We start from the raw sequence: 24,693 nt of genomic DNA on the forward strand, positions 1-24,693 counted from the left end.
GCAGACACCCTCTCTACTTTTAAGAGTAGGCTTCAAACTTTCCTTTTTGATAAAGCTTATAGTTAGAGCTGGATCAGGCTTGGACCAGGTCTTAGTTATGCTGCTATAGGCTTAGACTGACACACTGGGATCCTGTCTTTCCCTCTCTCTCCTCTCTCTGCCTGTCTCTCACTTTAACTCTTCCTGTCCCATTAAAGTTACTAACCATAGACCTTTCTGGAGTCCCTGAGCTCCCTTGTCTCGTAGGTTCCTCTGGGTCTCTGCTGTGGATTCCTTTTTTGGGGTCTGTTATTCATCCTTTCTTTCTTTCTTTCTTTCTTCCTTATTCATTTCATTCCTTCTTTCCTTTGATTCCTTTCTGCTGTCTTTTTTTCCTTCTTTTCTTTCTTTTTTCATTCCTTTTTCCTTTCTTCCTATCTTTCTTTCTTTCTTCACTTCTCTCTTTTCTTCTTCCTTCCTTTCTTTTTCTTTCCATGTTTCTTCATCCTTTATGTCTCCTTTTCTCATCCCTTCCTTTCCTTCTGTTATTCCTTCACCATTTATTCTCCTCTTTTTCTTTCTTCTGGTCTCCCTCTCTTTTTTCTTTTCTTAGACCTTTCTGGAGTCCCTGAGCTCCCTTGTCCCCGTAGGTTCCTCTGGATCTCTGCTGCAGATTCCTTTTTTGGGTCTGTCATTCATTCTTTCTTTCTTTTGTATTACTTTAATTACTTTTTTCCTTTTATTCCTTTCTTTCATTCTTTTATTCATTTTTCCTTTCTTTGTCTTTCTTTCTTATATTCCTTTACCTTTGATTCCTTTCTGCTGTCGTTCTTTCCTTCTTTTCTTTCTTTCGTATTCCTTTTTTTCTTTTTTCTTTTATTCCTTTCTTGTCTTCTTCCTTCCTTTCTTTTTCTTTCCATGTTTCTTCATCCTTAATGTCTCCTTTTCTTATCCCGTCCTTTCCTTCTGTCATTCCTTCACCATTTCTTCTCCTCTTTTTCTTTCTTCTGGTCTCCCTCTCTTCTCTCTTTTCTTAGACCTTTCTGGAGTCCCTGAGCTCCCTTGTCTCGTAGGTTCCTCTGGATCTCTGCTGCTGTGGACGTGCCAGACTCCAGCTGCTACAACTACTACTATCCGTCTCCCCACTATCATCTCTCTCTCTCTTCATCTCCCTCTATCCCTCTCTCCAACACGGTCTCAGCAGATGTGTGTCTAACATGAGTCTGGTCCTGCTGGAGGTTTCTGCCTGTTAAAGGAAGTTTGTCCTTGCCACTGTAACTTGCTAAATGCTGCAAAGTGCTCTGCTCGTGGTGGATTAAGATGAGATCAGACTGAGTCCTGTCTGGAAGATGGGACTGGATCTGATCCTGGATCTAGACCTGCTCCGTTTGGAAAGAGTCTGAGGATAATGTTTGTTGTGATTTGGCACTTTATGAATAAAGATTGATTGATTCAATAAAGGTGATTAAATGCTCAAGGCTACCTGTCAGCAGAGTTAAGGTGGCATCTCACTCAAGAAGAAGAATGACTGTCTGCTCTGCTGAATCTCTTTCGACTCCTCTTCACTCTGCACTGACTGACCCTGACCTCTGATTCACCTGGAGGAGGAGGAGGAGGAGGAGGAAGAGGAGGAGGAGGAGAGAGAGAGAATCACTCACATGTAGTAAGATTACCTCAATCACCAACCTGTACAAAAGCTTTCACAAACACGATGAAGAATGGACTACACCTCATTTGAAAGAGCTTTACTCAAACACTCATATTTTTGACCAGTTACAACATGTCTCTGCTCCCTGGCTCTAGATTATACCACAGCGCCCTCTAGTGGATAAGAGGAAGCATTGCAATGATGTAAATGCATCAGGTTTTCTATGAGCAGGTTATTCCATACACTGACTTATTTTGCAAGCAACATGTGGACACTGCTAGTGCCAAGCTTAAGATAAACAAGAAATCAGAGGTGACTGGTTTGCTTTTAGTTTTGATTGTAAAGATTCAAAGTGGAATTAAAGAGCTTATCTCTGGGCACTGATTTGGCCTAATGGTAGCGGTTGGCACTGGTTCAGTTCCAGCCTGCCGCCCCCTTTCCCTGCATGTCATTCTTCCAGTTTCCAGCTATGTCTACTGTCCTCTCCTCTCTGATAAAGGTACTAAAGCCCCCCAAAAATATACCTTTAAAGAGCTTATCTTTTCTGGAAACTTCCTCCCCAGATGTGATTTTCTTTTACTTGGTACTGACCACAGACTGTTTAATAAACGGACGTAGTATCCGTGACGTCACCATCAGTTTCTGAAGCGGTTTTGAAGCCGATCGTCGATGGGTGCCATATTGGAAATGCTGACTCAACCATAACTTTGTATGAGCTAGTGTGAGGTAAAGAGAGGGGGCTTTAGCCTCTTTGCTAACAGCTACAGTGTTCCCGCCTATCAATCAAGTCAGCCATGCCCTTATTTGGGCATACCTCGTTAGTTTAATATCTTACAATATAACAAGTCATAAAAAAAATTTCACCCCTGTACAGTGTGTGCCGATAGAGAAATTAGCTATTCAGACCTAAACAGTTTTTTGAACCAGGCTGTAAACATGTTTATTTCTGCTGTAAAGATCGTCTCTTTGAATGGGTGTGTATGTGGTTTCCTGTGTTTCTGCAGCCAGCCTCAAGTGGACGCAAAGCAGCAACCTCTGGACTCAAAACTATGAAGCTCATGCAGAAGCAGTTCATCAAGAATCTTCTTGAGGCTGGCTGCAGAAACACAGGAAACCACATTGACGCCCATTCAAAGAAGATGATGTTTGCAGCAGAAATAAACATGTTTACAGCCTGGTTCAAAAAACGGCTTGGCTCTTCGTAGCTAATTTCTCGAGTTTTAGCCCAAATAAGGACATGACTGACTTGACTGACAGGAGGGAACACATAGCTGTTGGCTAGGGGGCTCAAACCCCGCCTCTTTACCTCACACTCTATTGGATGAGTTCAGCATTTCCCAGTCCCTCCAGGATTTCGCGGGAATTTTTGGGATTGTTGCGGCCCTAAAAGCCTGATTTTGCGGCAGCTTTTAGAAAAAATTGCGGTGAAAGTTGCGATTTTTTTTTTTTTTTTCCCAATAACATCTCAGGGGCAAGTAAATACGCTAAATTACAGTTGTTTTTAGATTAAATTCTTGATGTGACCACTGTGACTGTATTTTGATTCTCTTGATTCACAGAAGAATGCCATGAAAGGGCTGTGTTTCACATTTACGACGGTCCCTGAATGCACCTCGTAGTGACGGGCACTTGACAGGCAGTTCACGGCACTCTGAAATTAATCTGCATCTTTGACTACAAGGAGTTGATCAAAACTTACTAAATGTGTCTGATGTTTCACCAAACTAGAATAAATCAAGCTGTAGACGCAGAGCTTTTTACGATGATGGCGGCAACAACGTCAAACCTCAAATAGTAATACCTTAAATAGTAAACAGACGCCCCGTGGATGTGTCTGTGTCACTAACACACACACTGGGGGTAAAATCATCAATGAAGATGAGACAGATGCATGGAGGTGAGGAGAGCTGGTTCATAAAGCACACCTGCTGCAGGTAGAGACCAAGCTAACACTGAGCCCCTCAATCTATAAATAACAACGTTGTCATGGTCACTTGTCCTGCCTGCTGTCCTCTCTTTTCACCCGTTCTCTGTGCGTGTTTTGCTGTTGAAAAGTGCCGATCAAGTGAGGACTTACGTTTAAGGAAGTGAAATTGATGACAAAACCGATGACGTACAGGGGCTGAGGTTAAGGTAATTGGGTCAAATTTGCGGGAAAGTTGCGGTGATTGTATAAAATTGCAAGGCCGCGAAAAAATCGCGCTGATTGGTTGAATTTGCGTTAATAGTTGCGATCGCGAAATCGCAACTTCCTGGAGGGACTGATTTCCAATATGGCTCCCGCCGACAATTGGTTTCAAAACAGCGCTCAGGAACAGACGGGTGACGTCACGTATACTACGTCCATTATTTATACAGTCTATGCTGTAAACATGTTTATTTCTGCTGTAAAGATCGTCTTCTTTGAATGGGTGTGTATGTGGTTTCCTGTGTGTCTGCAGCCAGCCTCTAGTGGACGCTCAACGAACTGCAGTTTTTAGCACTTATGCATGGGCTTCATATTTTAAGACCGGAGGTTGCCGCTTGGTACCGACACTGAAAGTTGAAAAGCAAGCTCAAAATTTCTTGGCTCTACTTCTGAATCTCACAGCTCGTCATAAAAATGCATCCAAACATGTAAACACACAACAGAATCAAAAGAAACTTAACAACAGACTTTAGTTTGGAAAACATAAAAAAGTTTTAATCCAAAGTGGATGTTTGACCAATCATCTGTACAGGGTTAACTTATTTTACACCAAAATACAAACAGGTTACCACAGAAGAGGAGTTCACTGAAAGGGGTTTAAACTTTACCTCCAGATGAAGTGCTTAAATCATGTCCAGAGGAACTCGTGTACAAAAAGATATCAGTAACAAAGTGTCACATTTAAGTCAGGGGGAAAAAACAACATATTAATGCAACACTGACAGTGAGACAGTGTTTCAGAGTAACAGCTGAGGTCTTGGGGGGGACAAAAATAAACAAAGTACCTTAAATATGTCTCGTTAATTCTCCCATACAGAAAGACGGCGATCTGTCCTCAGCGTCAGTTTGCTCTCTGTGCAAACACGTCCGTTAGAAGCTGCCTGAAGACGCCTCGGGGAGATCCCAGTTTAAAGTTTGACGCGTATTCCCCTCCTGAGATGAATCCGCTCGGATTGATCCGAAACAAAACGTTCAAAAAAAAGTCAAATATAAAAGTTTAAGGTTTAAATATCCATCTGCATCCATCTTTATCACTTTCAACAGACCCTTCATGACAACGTCCACAACACCTTCAAAGACACCAAGATGCTCCGGTAACAGACTCCAAACACCCGGCAGAGAAAAAACAAACACGGCATACAAGTTATAAACCGTTCATCGAAGATTATCCAAGAGATTTCTCCCATCATTCTGCAAAATCAGCAACTTCTGGGGTTTTATTTAGAGCTGGTAGCGGTTCATCCGTGTGTGCTACGACACAAACTGAGCAGAGGTCGGTTAAGTCGAGTGAAGTCTGAGTAGAGCTGAAGGAAATGGCTCTTTGGATCGTACAGGTTTTTGTGTTAAGGGAAGATCCTGGAGGATGCTCGGGCTCTAAACACGGCTTTTAGAAGATCAATGCAGACCGCCAGGAAGCTCTTAATGCTGCAACCTTCCTCCTTTCCTACTTCTTCGTTTCCTTTCTTTCTCTCTCCTCAGACTGAGATGGTGCCCTCAGGCACCAGAAGGAGTCCACCTGACTGTAACCGATCTCAATTTGAGTGAAGTCTGAGTAAAGTTGAAGGAAACGGCGCTTTGGATCGTACAGGTTTTTGTGTTAAGGGAAGATCCTGGATGATTCTTTAGGGTTGTTTTGAGGTAAATGTCTGCACAAAGCTCAGGTTCTAAACACAGCTTTTAGAAGATCTAACAGAATCCTCTTAATGCTGCAACCTTCCTCCTTTCCTACTTCTTTATTTCCTTTCTCTCTCTCTCCTCAGACCGAGAGCGTAGCCTCAGGCACCAGAAGGAGTCCACCCGACTGTAGCCGATCTCAAGTCGAGTGAAGTCTGAGTAGAGCTGAAGGAAACGGCACTTTGGATCGTACCGGTTTTTGTGTTAAGGGAAGATCCTGGAGGATTCTTTAGGCTTGTGATGAAGCAAATGTCTGCACAAAGCTCGGGCTCTAAACACGGCTTTTAGAAGATCTATCAGAAACCTCTTAATGCTGCAACCTTCCTCCTTTCCTACTTCTTCAGTTCCTTTCTTTTTCTCTCCTCAGACCGAGATCGTAGCCTCAGACACAAGAAGGAGTCCACCTGACTGTAACCGATCTCAATTTGAGTGAAGTCTGAGGAGAGTTGAAGGAAATGGCGCTTTGGATCGTACAGGTTTTTGTGTTAAGGGAAGATCCTGGAGGATTCTTTAGGCTTGTGATGAAGCAAATGTCTGCACAAAGCTCGGGCTCTAAACACGGCTTTTATAAGATCTATCAGAAACCTCTTAATGCTGCATCCTTCCTCCTTTCCTACTTCTTCATTTCCTTTCTTTCTCTCTCCTCAGACCAAGATCATGGCCTCAGACGCCTGAAGGAGTCCACCTGACTGTAACCGATCTCAAGTCGAGTGAAGTCTGAGTAGAGTTGAAGGAAACAGCGCTTTGGATCGTACAGGTTTTTGTGTTAAGGGAAGATCCTGGAGGATTCTTTAGGCTTGTGATGAAGCAAATGTCTGCACAAAGCTCAGGCTCTAAACACGGCTTTTAGAAGATCTATCAGAAACCTCTTAATGCTGCAACCTTCCTCCTTTCCTACTTCTTCATTTCCTTTCTCTCTCTCCTCAGACCAAGAGCGTAGCCTCAGACGCCTGAAGGAGTCCACCTGACTGTAACCGATCTCAAGTCGAGTGAAGTCTGAGCAGAGTTGAAGGAAACAGCGATTTGGATCATACAGGTTTTTGTGCTCAGGGAAGATCCTGGAGGATTCTTTGAGCTTATTTTGAAGTAAATGTCTGCACAAAGCTCGGGCTCTAAACACGGCTTTTAGAAGATCTATCAGAAACCTCTTAATTCTGCAACCTTCCTCCTTTCCTACTTCTTCATTTCCTTTCTCTCTGTCCTCAGATCGAGATGGTGGCCTCAGACACCAGAAGGAGTCCACCTGACTGTAACCGATCTCAATTTGAGTGAAGTCTGAGTAGAGTTGAAGGAAACGGCGCTTTGGATCGTACAGGTTTTTGTGTTAAGGGAAGATCCTGGAGGATTCTTTAGGCTGGTTTTGAGGTAAACGACTACACAAAGCTCAGGTTCTAAACACAGCTTTTAGAAGATCTAACAGAATCCTCTTAATGCTGCAACCTTCCTCCTTTCCTACTTCTTCATTTCCTTTCTCTCTATCCTCAGACGCCAGAAGGAGTCCACCTGACTGTAACCGATCTCTGCTCCACAACCAGAGTAAACTCAGACTTCACGTAAAACCATCGACACACTTTCGTTTTTTAACTTTTCACCTTAAAAAAATAATAATTTAATAATTTCATCCGACACTCTGGGAATGTAACGTCTCCTTTCTGAGAGAGCTCTAGTGTTTTCATCATAAAGTGTGTTAAAAGAAGAGTTGAATCCAGCTCGTACACGAAGGAGAAACATTAAAATATAAAGTGACCTGCTCACTCATTCTGTACAACACACACACACATACACACACACATCGTTTTCCAGTAACCAACACACTCTAAAAAACGTAAACACAGACTGTACAACATGTATACACACCCTACACTCTACGGCGGACGGTTAGTGGTCATCGTTTCTGATACAGCAGATTACAAAAGTTCAAGTTATTACTGGCACAAGCCGGTCTGAGGCCGGCGGAGCCAAACCAACGCGCAGAGATCCAGAAGATGAAGAGATTTAATCACAGGTGCTTCGTCTCTCATCGCTCGTACTGGAGAGATGAGCTCAGAACATGTGCTGTAAAAACCAAACACACTGTCAAACACTCGGTCCATGTGTGAAGTCAGGGCGCCCCCTGCAGGACAACCAATCCTTCCATGAGTTGCTCTGCACCTGGAGGATTTGTACACCAGGACTCATTTTCTGCTTGTTCTCGCCTGGAGCTTTTGACACTTCGGTCTCGGCCAGGTCGCTCGTAAAAGGAAGCTCTTTTCAAATCACAGGCTCAAGGCGAGACACGTTCACCCCTCGCCTTCCGTGTGAAGGTCACAGAGGCTTGATGGCGGGACGGAGGAGGTAAATGGATCAGTATGAAAGTCTGAAGACGTGCGGCACGAGGAAGATTATATCGTGCATTCCCTGACGCTCATGGGTGAGAAGTTTCACGTTTCAAAACATGATCTTCTTCAAAGTGACGTCCAAACGAAGAGGAAATATAAACAAAGGATATCCTGTGATTTGAAAAGAGCAAGATTTAAAAGCTTGGACCATCATTCAGGATCTTAACTAGATTTAAAGAATATCAGAAGTTCCTCACAGAAGAAGTGAGAAGTGGAAACTCTCTCCGGTCTTGATGAACGAGCAGGAGGAGTTCTGAGCGTTGGTTTGGCTGCTCTGGCGGAGACTCAAGCCGCTGTATGTTAGTCACAGTTAAATCAAACGTACTACCATGAAAGCACCGAGATAAACACGGGGGAATAATAATATTAATACTGCCCAGGTCCTGCTCCAGAGGACGAGGACGAGGACGAGGAGGAGGAGGAGGTGTTGTCTCTTAAGCCGGAGAGAAATACGTCCTGGTGACGGAGGGAGAGTCCTGCTGAGAGACGGGAGGTGGATGGAGGGATGGATGGATGGATGAGGAGAGGAATTTATAGCTGACACTTCTCTAAGAAACATTTGGAAACATAAAAAAAAGAGAGCTGGCATCACGTGTGTGTGTGTGTGTGTGTGTGAGGAGCAGGATGTGAGTCTATGTTTGTGTGCTGTCCTGAATGAAGAAACGGCCGCCTGTGTTTCGGAGTGGATTCTGCATTCAAGTTTCTGTTCATGGATCTAAGAAGAGCGATGTCAGGTTTGCCAAAGTCTCCTTTATTGTGGATACTGCAGTGTGTACCGGACATGCGGAGGACTGAAATTAAATCTGTTGGGCAACCAATCAGGCGTTTTTCAACCGGAGGAACTTTACCCTGGAACTAGGTGTGTTTTGACCGGTGGACCCAGGGTCTAAATTTAGTTCAGGGGTAGATAATCTCCCCCCTGAAAAGCCCCTGCTAGGGGGGTAGTACTTTTCAAATGTCCTATCGGGGGGCGGGGCCTGCAATGCTGAACTTGTCTGATTGGTAGATTAACCGCAGTGCTTTTATTCAGCCCTCCGTCCACAACAACATCACACACTTCTGTGATTCTCTTGATTTAGCAGCTTGTAACAGTAGTCTTCTCTCAGCCCACCGTGAATGCGTGACCCTGTAAACTGGAGACCTTCAGCTGAACGTGTCAGTGTTTGTGGAGTTTACACAGCTGTTGAAACACAGAGGGAGTTCCTGGGAATTCAAACTAGTTTAGTTTTTATTAAGATTTCAAAATATCCTCATCAGATATTTAATGATGGTCTACAGACGTTTATGAGGGATGCATCCGGCTGAGAGTCTCCAGTTAACAGGGTCGCTGTTTGAACCAAAACACCGGCCGATCTCTGCGATCACGGCTTTTTGAGTTCAAAAGGATTTTGAAGCGTTTTTATTTTTTGTCAAAACATTTTTTTGTCAATTTTTTTTTTCAAATATTTTTTTGGGGCAATATTTTTTTAAATTTTTTATTTTTCAAATTTTTTATTTTTCAAATTTTTTTTGTAAATTTTTTTTTTTGTAATTTTTTTTTTTTTTTTTTTTCAAAATGGCGGATTTCATTTCTGTGTTGGGCAACCAATCAGTGGCTGGCAGTCGAGTCCGTCGATGTCACCTTGTAGTATCGGCTCAGCTCACTTGGAACCAGAGCAGAGCAGGTACGAAAAACTGGTATCTGACACGAGGTGCCGCCGCGCCCCGTGGAAACACAACACAAACCGAGTAGAGTCGAGTCAAGGGCCGGTGGAAAGGGGCCATTTGATTCTCTCTCTGTACGGCTTCCCCAAAACTCTGTGACTCTACCTGTTTTTAAGGGATCAGGAATAAACAGGAGCTCACTGTGAGGACAAAGACTTGAATCCAGCTATCGGTTGTCTTAGGAAGTTAGCTCTGCTCCCTTTAGCATAGCCGGCTTCCACATTCAATGTCTGCGAGCTCAACCTTGTTTGATAACAGGCTGGTGTGTCGCAAAAATTTGCACCTCGATTTTGACACGCAAATTGAGCGAGTCATTCGTGCGAATGGAGCGATCTTTTGCGTCTTGTGCGAACGCGACATAACACTCCGTCATATGTAGAAAAGCGGGCGGCACGTATTGACAGGTCAGCCCGAAAGATGGCGCCGTGAATGCTGTGTGACGTCATGAGTTGGGAAAATGTTTTGACACCAATGAAATAAAAAAAACAAGAAAGGGAAAACTGAGTCATACCTTAGAAACTTTCAGAACTTTGTGCTTGTGGAAAGTAAAATCTGGGTTTTTTACAACCAGCCCCGCCTTCCCCAAGACAGGACCGTTTAGTGGACTGTTCACCTGCACACACACACACACACACACACACAAATATTAAGTTATAAAGTCACAAAGAAAACAGCAGAGTGCATCAGATTCTGACGTTACTAAACAAAGTCTGATAGAGATTTTTAAAAAGGCTCACAGATTGCAGGATGACGTTTTCTTTGCCGGCTTTCCTTCCTGTTCTGGTGACGGTATCGGGGGAGATGTGTCTGCCTCGCCGCTCCGCTGTCAGCTGCTCGCCTCGAGCTTTACGCTGTGGGAAAGTCAAAAGTGTTTCTTTACGATCTTAGCTTTGACGAAAAAAGTAACTACAGTCAGTATCAGAGGCGTGAGGGGATGCAGGGTGAAAGTGTGAAAGGGGGAGACCCAGCAGAGCTTCTTTATCGCACGGCAGCAGAAGCACAATGGAGCTATCGTTTGACGTCCAACTCTTACCTGTCAATACAGATTAAGTTGATGCATATAACGCATGGGAATGATCAGGGTCATGTCTTATACTTTCTATAAAGCCTTCTGTTGTACTCCTGCAGGATGGTTGAGTGTAACATGCACCAACCGTGCATGCAGCCGGCTAGAGTTGCTCCTCTTCGTTCATTCTTCTTTCTTCATCAAACTTTGTCAGATTTTTCTCTGGCAGTTTTTTGAAGTTGCGACCTCTTTTGGCCTTCCAGTTGTGGACTGTTTTAAATCACCGACTCATGCCCAGCTGGTTGAGCTGAAGCCGGCCGGCTCATCGGCCGAACCGCTAGCTGTTCCTGCAGGACTCTGGAGATTTAGGACCCACAGAGGCAGAGGAGGGAAGAGAGCTGGTATAAAAAGCCATAGGTTTATAGAGAGGAGATCGAAGCCGTGTCTCTCCTCTCTCATCATGGGCAACGTGAGATCTCTGGATAATAAGATGGACGAGCTGACAGGACTAGCCAGGAGTCAGACGGAGTTTCAGGAATGTCATCAGGATGTTCCCGACTACAACGTCTCCATTGATGACTTCCAGACTGTCCGGGCAGACCGGGATAGCACTGAGAGCTCTGTGGGCCTCCCACCATATTATCTGCACAGGGAGATCTCATGTCATACTGGTAGCTGTTTACATCCCCCCTCTGCCAACCCGACTACGGCGTCCAACTTTCTCAACGCTGCCATAGCGAGACTCCAGACAGACCACCAGAGCGCCCTCTTCCTGATCTCCGGGGACTTCAACCATGTATTTATTTGTATAACTTATTGTGTATAGGGCAACTGTAATGACTGAATTCCCCCGCAGGGAGAAATGATTCTGATTCTGATACCTTGATGAGTCCCCCAAAGGAGCGGGAGCGGGGATGTTTCTTGCTGGGAGCTGGAGGGCCTTGATGATGCTCGTTGGTCGGCGTCCCTGAGGTCGTCTGTTTGACTAACTGCTCAGAGGAAACAGAAACAAAAACACAACCTCTCACTCATGAAGCTCTTCTGCAGCTAAACTCCTCCTGTTCTACCTTTATAGGACTGTATAAACAAAGAGCATGGAAGCGAACCTGTCTGACGAGCTTCTTCTTCTTGGCTGAGTCGGGCATGTTGTGGTGGACGTGTCTGAAGAGCTCCTTCAGAGCCTCCTCTGTGTATTGTTGAGCAGGTGATTGGTATTGCTCCTGAGAGCCGGGGCCCAGAGCGGCCGTCCTCTTCTGGGGCAACACTCGCCTCTGAGAGGGAGAGCTGCTCGCCGCCAGCAGCTCCAGATCATCCTGAGAGAGGAGACGAGAGTCAGGCTTTTGTCTTTATCGGGCAGTGGAGTGTTGAAAGGTAGAGGAGAGTGAATTTAAAGGGACAGTTTGTTTTCTTGTATGAGGTACTTGGCAACATTGAGAGTTTTACCCCTTTGTTGAGAAACCAGGCGGGACTTTTATTAAATGTATCTTAATAACATGGCAGAGCTGACCCTGTTGCTTCTGTGCCGGTTCTCCGGCTGGTTTCTCAAAAAAGAGGCGGAGCTGACCGGGATCCACAAACAGACCAGGATCCAGCAACACTTCTCGATAATGTTTCATGTTTTTATGAGGTTATGAGAGGTTTAGTTCCTCTAAAGCTTCATTTCTTCATGAGGGTAAATAAGAGAGGGGTTATAAATGACTTCCACGCCACCTAGAGGCTCGGTGCGTCATTTTTTTTGATGCAACTTTTGTTATGTTTGCAAGATTTTTCTTTAAAGGTGACATATCACGCTTTTTTCATCAACATATATTGGTCTAAGAGGTCCCCAAAACATGTCTTTAAAGTTTATGCTCAAAAAAACACTTTGAAATCAGATTTTGGTCTGCCTGAAAAGTCCTCTTCTTCATTCCTCATCAGAACACTCTGTTTTCTCTCTGACCACGCCCCCTCAGGAAGTGGATGTGCCTCGGCTCTCCAGCACGTTGATCTAATGTTTACATGTTGGCTGAATATACACGGCTGCTCACAGACCCGCGTTACTTCAACCCTCTGAATCTGATCCTGACGGAGAGGCGCCTGCAGCAGGACCTTTCTGAAGGATTGGTCACAGATTTAGTGTTTCTTGTTGTTTTATTTATCAGTATGTCGACGTGTGTCTTGGTACACAGCTACGAACATGTAGCTATGTGGCTATGCTAACTAGCGCTAGCACTTATCCATGATAAATAAAAATCATCCACTAGATCTTCAAATCTGCAGACGTGGGGAGTCAAACCGACCTCTGCCAGAAAGGCAGCAGGACCTTTTATGAAGGATTGGTCACAGATTTAGTGTTTCTTGTTGTTTTATTTGTCAGTATGTCGGCGTGTGTCTTGGTACACAGCTACAGCTACAGCTACAGCTACAGCTATGAACATATAGCTATGTGGCTATGCTAATTAGCGCTAGCACTTATCCATGACAAATAAAAGTCATCCACTAGATCTTCAAATCTGCAGACGTGGGGAGTAAAACCGACCTTTGTGTTTATTAAGACAGCCTACAACTAGCATGCCTCCCTCCTAAGCTCCTTGTTAGCACACATTTGTGCAGGTAATGAAAAACGGGGGAGGGATTCAGTATTATTTTATACAGTCTATGGGCTGAACAAGCTCCGAGCTCTGACTCCGTGACAGACCGGATATTGTTGTTACGTAACAAAAACACTGAAGTCTGAAACGGCTCGTTTCACACACATTTACAGAAAGGTGGAGAAATCAGAACAGGGGCAGGATGGATTTTTTCATTCTCGGGGGGTTTGTAGACATGCCAGGGACACATATTTCAGGTAAAGAACCATTAAAAAGTCAATTTTGCATGATATGTCACCTTTAAATCAAGACGGCGAACGATAGACAACTTATCCTCCATCAAACACCAATGCGAGAGAGACTTGAGCATATCCCTGACCACTCTACAGTGGGAGACTGTTCTTAAAAACACAACAGCCTTATCTAAATGTGTTAGATATAAATTTAAGCCCTGTGATAGGTTGGCGACCTGTCCAGGGTGTACGCTGCCTTCCGCCTGAAGCCAGCTGGAATAGGCTCCAGCCCCCCCCTTGACCCCTAACAGGATAAGCAGTCAAGATAATGGATGGATACAAAATTACTCAATTAAAAATTTACATAGGACTTACATCACGCCAACCAGATTGAAGAAAATCAATTATTCCCTCTCACATTTGTGCTGATATTTGGCTGTGGCGGGACAGGAACACTGATCCACCTATTGTGGCGCTCTCCTTCCGGGACGAGTTTCTGGAATGATGGTTATCTCAAGATTGAGTTTTATTTTGAAAGTAAAAATACCACGCTGTCCGCTCGCTCGCTCGCCTTCTCGGCACCAGAGTAAGCACCATACAGTCAACGCTCCCACAACGAATCGTGACGCTCGCCTTTTTGTCAGTGAAGTGTATTATTATGATGAATTGGAAAATACGAAGAGCAAATTGCTTTAACATTGACGGCTGGTTAGAAGAAGTCATGGATTTATTGTCAATGGAACGGGCAGCTTCATCCCTCTCTGAGTTTGACTGTGGAGATGAAGGACCCTGGAACTTTATAAGGCAATTTTTGGAAAATAATGTTATATGATTAAATTTTCTGTAAATGACCTGCGTGAGGGACTAAAATTTAAACTAATGAATTAATAAATGAAGTAAGCTGGAATAAGACTTGGTTAAAAACAAGACTAAACAGGTAGGTTTCCAGTTTTCTCTTAAATTATTCCTATTGATTTATTTAGAATATTTTTTCTTTAATTAGTTTTTTTCTCTATTTTCGCTCTGTTATGCTACTCTTGCTTCCATGTCTGTGTTGCTGCAACAACCAAAATCCCCACGGGGATCAATTAAGTATTATCTTATAACTCTAACTCAGTCTGCTCAGGTTCAGAGTCAATAGGAGACTACTTCAAATCTTACCTTGGTCTGCAGCGCTTTGGTCCCAGTGAAGTGAACTTTGGCGTAGTCCCTCAGGTAGGCTGGAGCCTGAACACACGGCAGACACATGTACACGTGTCACATAATATGATGTTCCTAAAGCCTGATACATCTTAGAAGCATGTTTGAACCATGTTGTGTTTGGTAAATAATCACCCTGAAGAGTTTCTGTGAGTGTTTGATGAGAAAGGCCATGCTGTTGTTCAGCTTCTTCAGATTGTCCTTCAGGTCTCCGGCGGTCATCTGGAGCAGAAGAGAGAAGAGCAATCCTTAAAAGGCGTTTTTCAACCGGAGGAACTTTACCCTGGAACTAGGTGTGTTTTGACCGGTGGACCCAGGATCTAAATTTAGTTCAGGGGTAGATAATCTCCCCTCTAAAAAGCCTCTGCTAGGAGGGTAGTACTTTTCAAAGGTCCCGGGACTCTTTTTTCAAAAAAAAATTTGGTCAAAAAATTTTGGTCAAAATTTTTTTTGGGTCAAATTTTTTTTTGTCAAATTTTTTTTGGGTCAAATTTTTTGTCAAAATTTTTTTTTCAAATTTTTTTCAAATTTTTTTTTTAAAAACATTTTTTGTCACATTTTTTTTTTTGTCAAAATGTATTTTTTTTTTTTCAATTTTTTCCAAAAACCATTCACAGTCATTGTTTTTTCCATCTGTGATTCACTTGATTTCTCTTTCTTTCATTAGTTTTTATTTGTTTTATCTTTTTTGTATGTGTGTGTACTTTTCAAAAGAAGAAGCTGTGATTCTCTTGATTTAGCAGCTTGTAACAGTAGTCTTCTCTCAGCCCACCGTGAATGCGTCTCTCCTCCCGGTGTTTTGGTTTTAAAAGTGACCCTGTAAACTGGAGACCTTCAGCTGAACATGTCAGTGTTTGTGGAGTTTACACAGCTGTTGAAACACAGAGGGAGTTCCTGGGAATGCAAACTAGTTAAGTTTTTATTAAGATTTCAAAATATCCTCATCAGATATTTAATGATGGTCTAAAGACGTTTATGAGGGATGCATCCGGCTGAGAGTCTCCAGTTAACAGGGTCGCTGTTTAAACCAAAACACCGGCCGATCTCTGACACAGCTTTTTGAGTTCAAAGGATTTTGAAGCCGTGTTTTTTTTTGTGAAAAAAAATTTTTGGCCCAAAAATTTTTTGGTCAAAATTTTTTTTCGGTCAAATTTGTTTTTTGTCCCAAAAAAAATTGTCAAATTTTTTTTGTCAAATTTTTTTTTCGATTTTTTTTTTCAAATTTTTTTTTAAAACATTTTTTGTCAAAATTTTTTGGTTTTTTTTTTCTCCAGTTAACAGGGTCGCTGTTTAAACCAAAACACCGGCCGATCTCTGCGATCACGGCTTTTTGAGTTCAAAAGGATTTTAAAGCCGTGTTGAAACGTCTTTGCTACTCGCGCTTCTCTCCTCTCACGTGTTGATTCAGTGAATCCATCTGTGATGAAATATAGCACCATCTAAAACAGACCAGCTGAGTCTCTTCATGCCAACAGGCTAACTGTTGTGTTGCTCATAATGATACCTGCCTGTCCGTCTGCTCCTATGGTGTCATGTGTGATGAATGGCATTGGTCTTTGTTTTACTGCCCTCTACTGGTCTGGTGGTGTAGTGCATTTACTGTTTTTTTTTTTCCATATGTCACTGGCCTGATTTACACAATCTACCCGGGACTTCAGCCCGCGGTCGAAACGCAGACAACAATAGGGGCACAGGAACCTTTTAGTTCAGGGGAAAGTAGTTCTTGGGGCTAAAAGACCCCGGGACCTTTGATTGAAATGCACCTCGTTGGACCACATATGTGCAGTAACAAATAGCAAGTCTTACATGTCGGGGCCAGAGGACGTGCGGGGCAAACATGAGTGCCAGGTTGAAGGCGGACATCTTGTTCTTGTCCTGCTGCTTGGCCGTGTGGTAGAGCAGGTCCAGCAGCAGCTTGAGCAGAGAGCGGTTGGCCTGAGGTAACAGCAGGAAGAGGAGCTGCAGGGCTTCTATCTGACGCTCCTTGTTGGGGACCGCCGTCTTGTTGCCGTGTTCGTCAAACAGAGTCATATCTGGATCGAGGAGGAAATAAAATCAGAATTTAAAAGAATCACTTCTTAGGAATTAGACGCTAAAAAATGAGGATGTGCGTTTCTTATCACCTGCTATCTTTAGGTGTGCGTGGAAGTGTCGGTGTGTGAGCAGAGGCTCAGGCAGCTCTCCCAGGAAAGTCTTGAGCAGTGTGGCCACGTCGTTGGGGTGAAAGTCCCCGGAGTCCAGGTCCACATCGGCCCCGCTGTTGAGGAGCTCCTTCAGGGTCTGCTGCCGGACACTGTTCCCCGGCACACGGAACAAACCCTCCACATGCAGATCTGAGAGCAGAGGAGCAGAGACGGGTATCAGTTAATGAAAACTTCAGTTCCAACCAGTTTGTTCTTTTTCAATCATGTCCTGAAAATATCCCCAGGGTCCCAGGGCATGCATTTTGTGGCGTTTCCATGGACTAAAACCGGGACAGGTCCCCAAATTACCGAGCCGTACCGTCCCACTTTTGGGTACCCTTCTGTTGGGGTGCAAGACATACCGATCCGACCCCAGAAGGTGGAGCTAGAAACACTGCAGTCCGTTGATTGGTTGAAAGAATCGTCACTTCCCGTGCGACAGTGGTAATAAAGAACAACACATGACCCCGCCATGTTTAAATCTCCAGTGGACTTCAGGAAGATAACTTGGCATCAAGAAACAGCGTTCCGTGGTCGACCGTGGAGGTGCAGACTTTCCACGCATTTTTCTTCTTTGTTGCATTTATTAGCGGGGTACACTGTGTCATGGAATGGACAGATTGGCCTCTATCGTGTCACTGAGACACACTGGATGTGGATCAAAACCGATATAAATAAATAAAATACTCTGAACTGTTCAAAAAGATTCACTTCTTATCCATTATTGTGGTTTATCAACTCACACCACCTTTAAAAGGTGACCTATTCTGCTCTTTTTCATCAACATATATTGGTCTAAGAGGTCCCCAAAACATGTCTTTAAAGTTTATTGCTCATAAAAACACTTTGAAATCAGATTTTAGTCCGCCTGTAAACCACTCTTTTTCAGCCCTGCTCAGAACAGGCTGTTTTCTGTGTCTGTGCCTTTAAATGAGAATGAGCTCTCTGACCACGCCCCCTCAGGAAGTGGGTGTGGCCTCGGCTGTCCAGCACGTTGATCTAATGTTTACATGTTGGCTGAATATACACGGCTGCTCACAGACCCGCGTTACTTCAACCCTCTGAATCTGATCCAGAATCTGATCCTGGCGGAGAGGCGCCTGCAGCAGGACCTTTCTGAACCATTGGTCACAGATTTAGTGTTTCTTGTTGTTTTATTTATCAGTATGTCGACGTGTGTCTTGGTACACAGCTACGAACATGTAGCTATGTGGCTTTGCTAACTAGCGCTAGCACTTATCCATGAAAAATTAAAATCATCCACTAGATCTTCAAATCTGCAGACGTGGGGAGTCAAACCGACCTTTGTGTTTATTAAAGGTGACATATCATGCAAAATTGACTTTTTAATGGTTCTCTACCTGAAATATGTGTCCCTGTCTACAAACCCCCCGAGAATGAAAAGAATCCATTCTACCCCTGTTCTGATTTCTCCACCTTTCTGTAAATGTGTGCTGAAACCAGCCGTTTCAGACTTCAGTGTTTTTGTTACGTAACAACAATATCCGGTCTGTCACGGAGTCAGAGCTCGGAGCTTGTTCAGCCCATAGACTGTATAAAATAATACTCAACCCCTCCTTCGTTTTTCATTACCTGCACACATGTGTGCTAACAAGGAGCTTAGGAGGGAGGCATGCTAGTTGGAGGCTGTCTTAATAAACACAAAGGTCGGTTTTACTCCCCACGTCTGCAGATTTGAAGATCTAGTGGATGATTTTTATTTATCATGGATAAGTGCTAGCGCTAGTTAGCATAGCCACATAGCTACATGTTCGTAGCTGTGTACCAAGACACACGTCGACATACTGACAAATAAAACAACAAGAAACACTAAATCTGTGACCAATCCTTCAGAAAGGTCCTGCTACAGGCGCCTCTCCGTGAGGATCAGATTCAGAGGGTTGAAGTAACGCGATCTCTGAGCAGCCGTGTATATTCAGCCAACATGTAAACATTAGATCAACGTGCTGGAGAGCCGAGGCACATCCACTTCCTGAGGGGGCGTGGTCAGAGAGAAAACAGAGTGTTCTGATGAGGAATGAAGAAGAGGACTTTTCAGGCAGACCAAAATCTGATTTCAAAGTGTTTTTTTGAGCATAAACTTTAAAGACATGTTTTGGGGACCTCTTAGACCAATGTATGTTGATGAAAAAAGCGTGATATGTCCCCTTTAAGACAGCCTACAACTAGCATACCTCCCTCCTAAGCTCCTTGTTAGCACACATGTGTGCAGGGAATGAAAAACGGAGGAGGGGTTGAGTTGTATTTTATACAGTCTATGGGCTGAACAAGCTCCGAGCTCTGACTTCCTGTTACAGACCGGATGGCGTTGTGACATATGAAAAACACTGAAAACTGAAACGGCTGGTTTCAGCACACATTTACAGAAAGGTGGAGAAATCAGAACAGGGGCAGAATGGATTCTTTTACTTTTCGGGGGGTTTGTAGACAGGGACACATATTTCAGGGAGAGAACCATTAAAGAGTCCATTTTGCATGATATGTCACTTTTAAGATTAGATTGATCCGGTTCTAGGGATGTATCAAAATGTGTATCAAAATCATTTACTTATCTCAAATACTGTCTGCTCCTTAATATCATTTGCACTGTTATCTATTTTCATTTTCATTGTCCATTTTTAAACTGTCACTGCACTACCTGCACTGTGTACATAGGCTGTTTTTATAAAACTGTATTTTATTCTATTTTATATTTAAATTTTAGATATTTGAAAGCTGGAAGAGAGAAACAGCATCTTGTTTTTCCTGTATGTCTCGTATATACAGTGAACAATGACAATAAAAACCTTTGAATCTTGAATCTTGAATCTTAGGACTCTGACTCACTTTTGCTGAGGTACTCTATGAGCTGGTAGATCTGGGCGATGCAGCTCTCTGTCAGTGGGGTTCCAAACACGACACCTTTATCTGAGGAGAGACAGAGCAGGGGATACAGAGAGATTAGTTAAATCTTGCTGGTGTTGCAGCCCAGCCAGAAACACAGGATCTGAATGTACGCATCAGACGAGGTGGACAGAACTTCTGCAGTGACGTATCGGGTCGTTGACGAACATTCATCCTCATAGTTTTGGTTACTGAAATCAACACTGATGGTGTGTAAGAATCTCCGCTTGTGATCAGTGTAGTTGTCAGTTCTAAATGTGACACAGGTGACCTCTGACCTTTGCGTTTGAGGAAGTTGAAGGAGCGAAAGAAGCCTCCATTTCCACCCGTTGGCGTCTTGGGACTCTCCTCGCCGAGAAGCTGAGCGAACTCTGTGCCAGGAAGGTCGATGAGGCGAGTGATGTTACTCAACACCAGCTCCAGGAAAACATCCGGGTTCTCGTGGCGGAGCTTCTCCACGAAGAAGTCTGGATTGAAGATGACGGGTGGTCGGCCGGCCCGGGAGCCTCCGGGTGAGTCCTCGTTGTTGGTCACCATGTTGCTCAGTGTTCCTCTGAAGGGGGGACACGGGGGGGGGGGGGGGGGATCAAACCCAGGTACTGACGATGTGAACAGCTCAGGTTACTCTGTCATATACGATCACAGCTACGCCTCAGAATATCAGAGAGACTGAACTGAACCTAAGCAGCATTAATCACCTCACACGCAACAGAGCTGCCATTCTCGCTCACACACCTCTCCTTTGGAATCATCTACCAGTCAGGGTCCGGGAGGCAGACACCCTCTCTACTTTTAAGAGTAGGCTTCAAACTTTCCTTTGTGATAAAGCTTATAGTTAGAGCTGGATCAGGCTTGGACTGCTATAAGTCTAGACTGTTATAGCTTCAGGCTGTCATAGACTTAGACTACTATAGGATCAGACTGCTATAGGTCTAGACTGCTACAGACTTAGATAGTCATAGACTTAGACTGTCGGACTTAGACTACTATAGGATCAGGCTGCTATAGGTCTAGACTGCTATAGACTTAGATAGCCATAGACTTAGACTACTATAGGTATAGACTGCTATAGACTTAGACTACTATAGACTTAGACTGCTATAGGCTTAGACTGCTATAGGTCTAGGCTACTACTGGCTAAGACTGCTATAAGTCTAGACTGCTAAAGGCTTAGACTGCTTTAGGTCTAGACTGCTATAGGCTTAGACTGTTATAGGGTTAGACTACTACTGGCTCAGACTGCTATAGGTTTAGACTGCTATAGGCTCAGACTGCTAAAGGTCTAGACTGCTACAGATTTAGACTACTACAGGCTCAGATTGCTATAGGCTCAGATTGTCATAGACTTAGACTACTATAGGTCTATACTGCTATAGACTTAGTCTACTATAGACTTAGACTGCTATAGGCTTAGACTGTTATAGGCTCAGATTGTCATAGACTTAGACTACTTTAGGCTCAGACTGCTGTAGGTCTAGACTACTATAGGTCTAGACTACTACTGGCTAAGACTGCTATAAGTCTAGACTACTATAGGTCTAGACTGCTATAGGCCCAGACTGTTATAGGCTTAGACTGTTATAGGCTCAGATTGTCATAGACTTAGACTACTATAGGCTCAGAATGCTGTAGGTCTAGACTACTATAGGTTTAGACTACTACTGGCTAAGCCCGCTATAAGTCTAGACTGCTATACGCTTAGACTGCTCTAGGTCTAGACTGCTATAGGTCTAGACTACTACTGGCTAAGACTGCTATAAGTATAGACTGCTATACGCTTAGACTGCTTTAGGTCTAGACTGCTATAGGTCTAGACTGCGATAGGTCTAGACTACTACTGGCTAAGACTGCTATAAGTATAGACTGCTATAGGCTTAGACTGTTATAGAGTTAGACTGCTATAGGTCTAGACTGCTATAGACTTAGTCTACTATAGACTTAGACTGCTGTAGGCTTAGACTGTTATAGGCTCAGATTGTCATAGACTTAGACTACTATAGGTCTAGACTACTACTGGCTAAGACTGCTATAAGTCTAGACTGCTATACGCTTAGACTGACACACTTGGATTCCCTCTCTCTCCTCTCTCTGCCTGTCTCTCACTTTAACTCTTCCTGTCCCATTAAAGTTCCTAACCATAGACCTTTCTGGAGTCCCTGAGCTCCCTTGTCTCGTAGGTTCCTCTGGATCTCTGCTGCTGTGGACGTGGTCCAGACTCCAGCTGCTACAACTACTACTATCCGTCTCCCCACTATCATCTCTCTCTCTCTTCATCTCCCTCTATCCCTCTCTCCAACACGGTCTCAGCAGATGTGTGTCTAACATGAGTCTGGTCCTGCTGGAGGTTTCTGCCTGTTAAAGGAAGTTTGTCCTTGCCACTGTAACTTGCTAAATGCTGCAAAGTGCTCTGCTCATGGTGGATTAAGATGAGACCTTGATCCACAGTGAATATTGCTGCATCATGTTGAGGATTCCAGTCAGCTACTAATGACAGAAACTCCTGAAACACAGGCAGGTGTGTCAGATCTGTTACTCTCTCTGTAGCTTTGAGGCTAACGACAGTAAGCTAGGAGCCCAGACCTGAAGCTCACTGACAGACCCGTTTAACGTCACCACGTCGTAATAAGTGGAGTTCTGCTGAAGCCAGGACTATAAAACATCACTTTACCTGTTTAAAGAATCCTTTAAATGTTAATACCTCCCTCAGAATCCGGTCTTACCGTGTATTTTGAGTGTTTTCATCGACATCTTTACCGGCTGCCATGTTCCGTTTGAATCCTCCGCTGTTATCCTCCAGGCCCCGCCCACATCAACACCCATTGGTCGTTTGTCGAATGTGGGCGGGCGTATCTGCTGCGATTTGCATGTCCCTGTCTGTGATTGGTCGGTTTGAATTCCCCTGTCTGTGTCAAGCAAGAGGAAAACAACATCTGTATGCAAAAGCAATGAGACCACTTCAATAAAGCTGTAAATAAATAACAAAAACATGTAACAAAAAACTTTTGAACTCTAAAAATTTAAATTATTATTTTATTTAAGGACATTTTTTAAAACATTTTTTTTTATGTTCACCGTCTTCCCTGTTAATCCTTTAAAATCATTTTCAGCTTTCTTCTTTTGTGAAGAAAATGAAAGTCACAGAAGACAAAATAAAGCAGTTGCATTGACAGAAGAAGTTAGGATAATGAAGTCATAATTTATAATAATAATCTGATGTTTTATCCTCTGTGCAGTTTCTTTGAGTTCTCAGTAAAGCGCTTTATAAATAAAATGTATTATTATTATTCTGGGGGGAAATTCAGCAATTACAGTTGCTCTTATACAGTGTGTAAGACAGTCAAAATATTAATAGAAAGAAGGAAAAAAATAAGATATAAATATGAGTAAAATAAAATAGCAATTGGATATCAACATCACTTCATAAAAAATAAAAAAAATTCAAAATGTAAAATAAAATAAACAAAAATCTATGTCATGTGAAACTGTTGTATTTATATTTAGGGCGTTTCAATGTACATTTTACATTTTTTTAACTTAAATTTAAAGGTGACATATCATGCAAAATCAACTTTTTAATGGTTCTCTCCCTGAAATATGTGTCCCTGTCTACAAACCCCCCAAAAGTAAAAGAATCCATTCTGCCCCTGTTCTGATTTCTCCACCTTTCTGTAAATGTGTGCTGAAACCAGCCGTTTCAGCTTTCAGTGTTTTTTATATGTCACAACGCCATCCGGTCTGTAACAGGAAGTCAGAGCTCGGAGCTTATTCAGCCCATAGACTGTATAAAATACAACTCAACCCCTCCTCCGTTTTTCATTCCCTGCACACATGTGTGCTAACAAGGAGCTTAGGAGGGAGGCATGCTAGTTGTAGGCTGTCTTAATAAACACAAAGGTCGGTTTTACTCCCCACGTCTGCAGATTTGAAGATCTAGTGGATGATTTTTATTTATCATGGATAAGTGCTAGCGCTAGTTAGCATAGCTACATAGCTACATGTTGGTGGCTGTGTACCAAGACACACGTCTACATACTGATAAATAAAACAACAAGAAACACTAAATCTGTGACCAATGGTTCAGAAAGGTCCTGCTGCAGGCGCCTCTCCGCCAGGATCAGATTCTGGGTCAGATTCAGAGGGTTGAAGTAACGCGGGTCTGTGAGCAGCCGTGTATATTCAGCCAATATGTAAACATTAGATCAACGTGCTGGAGAGCCGAGGCCACACCCACTTCCTGAGGGGCGTGGTCAGAGAGCTCATTCTCATTTAAAGGCACAGACACAGAAAACAGCCTGTTCAGAGCAGGGCTGAAAAAGAGGGGTTTACAGGCAGACCAGAATCTGATTTCAAAGTGTTTTTATGAGCAATAAACTTTAAAGACATGTTTTGGGGACCTCTTGGACCAATATATGTTGATGAAAAGAGCGTAATATGTCACCTTTAAGACCTTGATCTCAGACCACTGTGTCTCAAATTGTATCTGTTTTAATTAATATATTATTTTGTGAAGGATTGTGTGTTTGTTTGTTGTTTCTAATGTGACTGTAATCTCGACGATGTTGGAAATGAGGGACACCTTAATGTCTCTTTGAGAATAAATAAAGGTTTTGAATTGAATTGAATTTATACAGTCTATGGTGTTTGCAGGTATTTCATCTCTGGCAGTCCGACCTGCAATTGTGAATATATTAAACATGTTTGATTTTTATGATCCGAGGTCGAGAAGGCTCTGACGCAGTCTGGAGAAGTGAAATAGTCGTATTGACACCACACACTTGAGAATTATTTGGACAAATAATCAGTAACAATGAAACCGCAGTGACATAGAGTCATCATTAAAAACAACAGTGCTGCATTTCTGCATTTTGTCCGGGTGTTAGAGGACGCCATCTTTGTGTAAAGTTGTGAAGAGGAACAGAATTGACCAAACAAGTATGTGGTTAATGCTAACTAAACAACACCATAGCTGTTAACAACAATTCCCACCCTCTTTCTTCGACTTAAATGTGACTCGTAACTTTGAGTC

At 43.2% G+C, this 24,693-nt stretch overlaps 1 protein-coding gene across 9 annotated transcripts; it reads right to left on the bottom strand.

The window, feature by feature from the left end:
- Nucleotides 1–1,338: 1,338 nt before the first annotated feature.
- LOC117815930 (rho GTPase-activating protein 19-like) lies at nucleotides 1,339–22,467 on the bottom strand. 9 transcript variants are annotated; one of them, XR_004631866.1, is made up of 13 exons: nucleotides 22,388–22,467; nucleotides 19,946–20,220; nucleotides 19,611–19,691; nucleotides 16,704–16,913; nucleotides 16,387–16,613; nucleotides 14,716–14,802; nucleotides 14,542–14,607; nucleotides 11,684–11,890; nucleotides 11,459–11,566; nucleotides 10,309–10,422; nucleotides 10,083–10,184; nucleotides 1,463–1,577; nucleotides 1,339–1,378 (listed from the first exon to the last, which is right to left on the bottom strand). XR_004631866.1 is itself a non-coding variant. In XM_034687962.1 (12 exons), exons 1-12 carry the CDS (start codon nucleotides 22,429–22,431, stop codon nucleotides 1,542–1,544), a joined length of 1,557 nt encoding a protein of 518 aa, XP_034543853.1. In that variant the 5' UTR covers nucleotides 22,432–22,467; the 3' UTR covers nucleotides 1,355–1,541. The 9 variants fall into 9 exon arrangements, 5 of the variants coding, with proteins under 5 accessions (XP_034543853.1, XP_034543854.1, XP_034543852.1 ...); XR_004631865.1 differs by lacking the exons at nucleotides 1,339–1,378; nucleotides 1,463–1,577 and adding exons at nucleotides 4,284–5,247; nucleotides 6,372–8,415; XR_004631864.1 differs by lacking the exons at nucleotides 1,339–1,378; nucleotides 1,463–1,577 and adding exons at nucleotides 4,284–6,090; nucleotides 6,372–8,415.
- Nucleotides 22,468–24,693: the final 2,226 nt, after the last annotated feature.

This window comes from Notolabrus celidotus, chromosome 7 (assembly GCF_009762535.1).
Source record: "Notolabrus celidotus isolate fNotCel1 chromosome 7, fNotCel1.pri, whole genome shotgun sequence".
Taxonomy (NCBI): domain Eukaryota; kingdom Metazoa; phylum Chordata; class Actinopteri; order Labriformes; family Labridae; genus Notolabrus; species Notolabrus celidotus.

Excerpts from the sequence above, each read along its gene's own strand:
- LOC117815930 (XM_034687959.1), bottom strand. The coding sequence starts at position 22,431 with ATGGCAGCCGGTAAAGATGTCGATGAAAACACTCAAAATACACG. Across the intron at positions 16,614-16,703 it reads CGCACACCTAAAGATAGCAG|ATATGACTCTGTTTGACGAA; the intron begins GTGATAAGAAAC and ends TCCTCGATCCAG. Across the intron at positions 8,416-10,082 it reads AAGTTCTGAAAGTTTCTAAG|AGAAGTGTCAGCTATAAATT; the intron begins GTATGACTCAGT and ends AATGTTTCTTAG.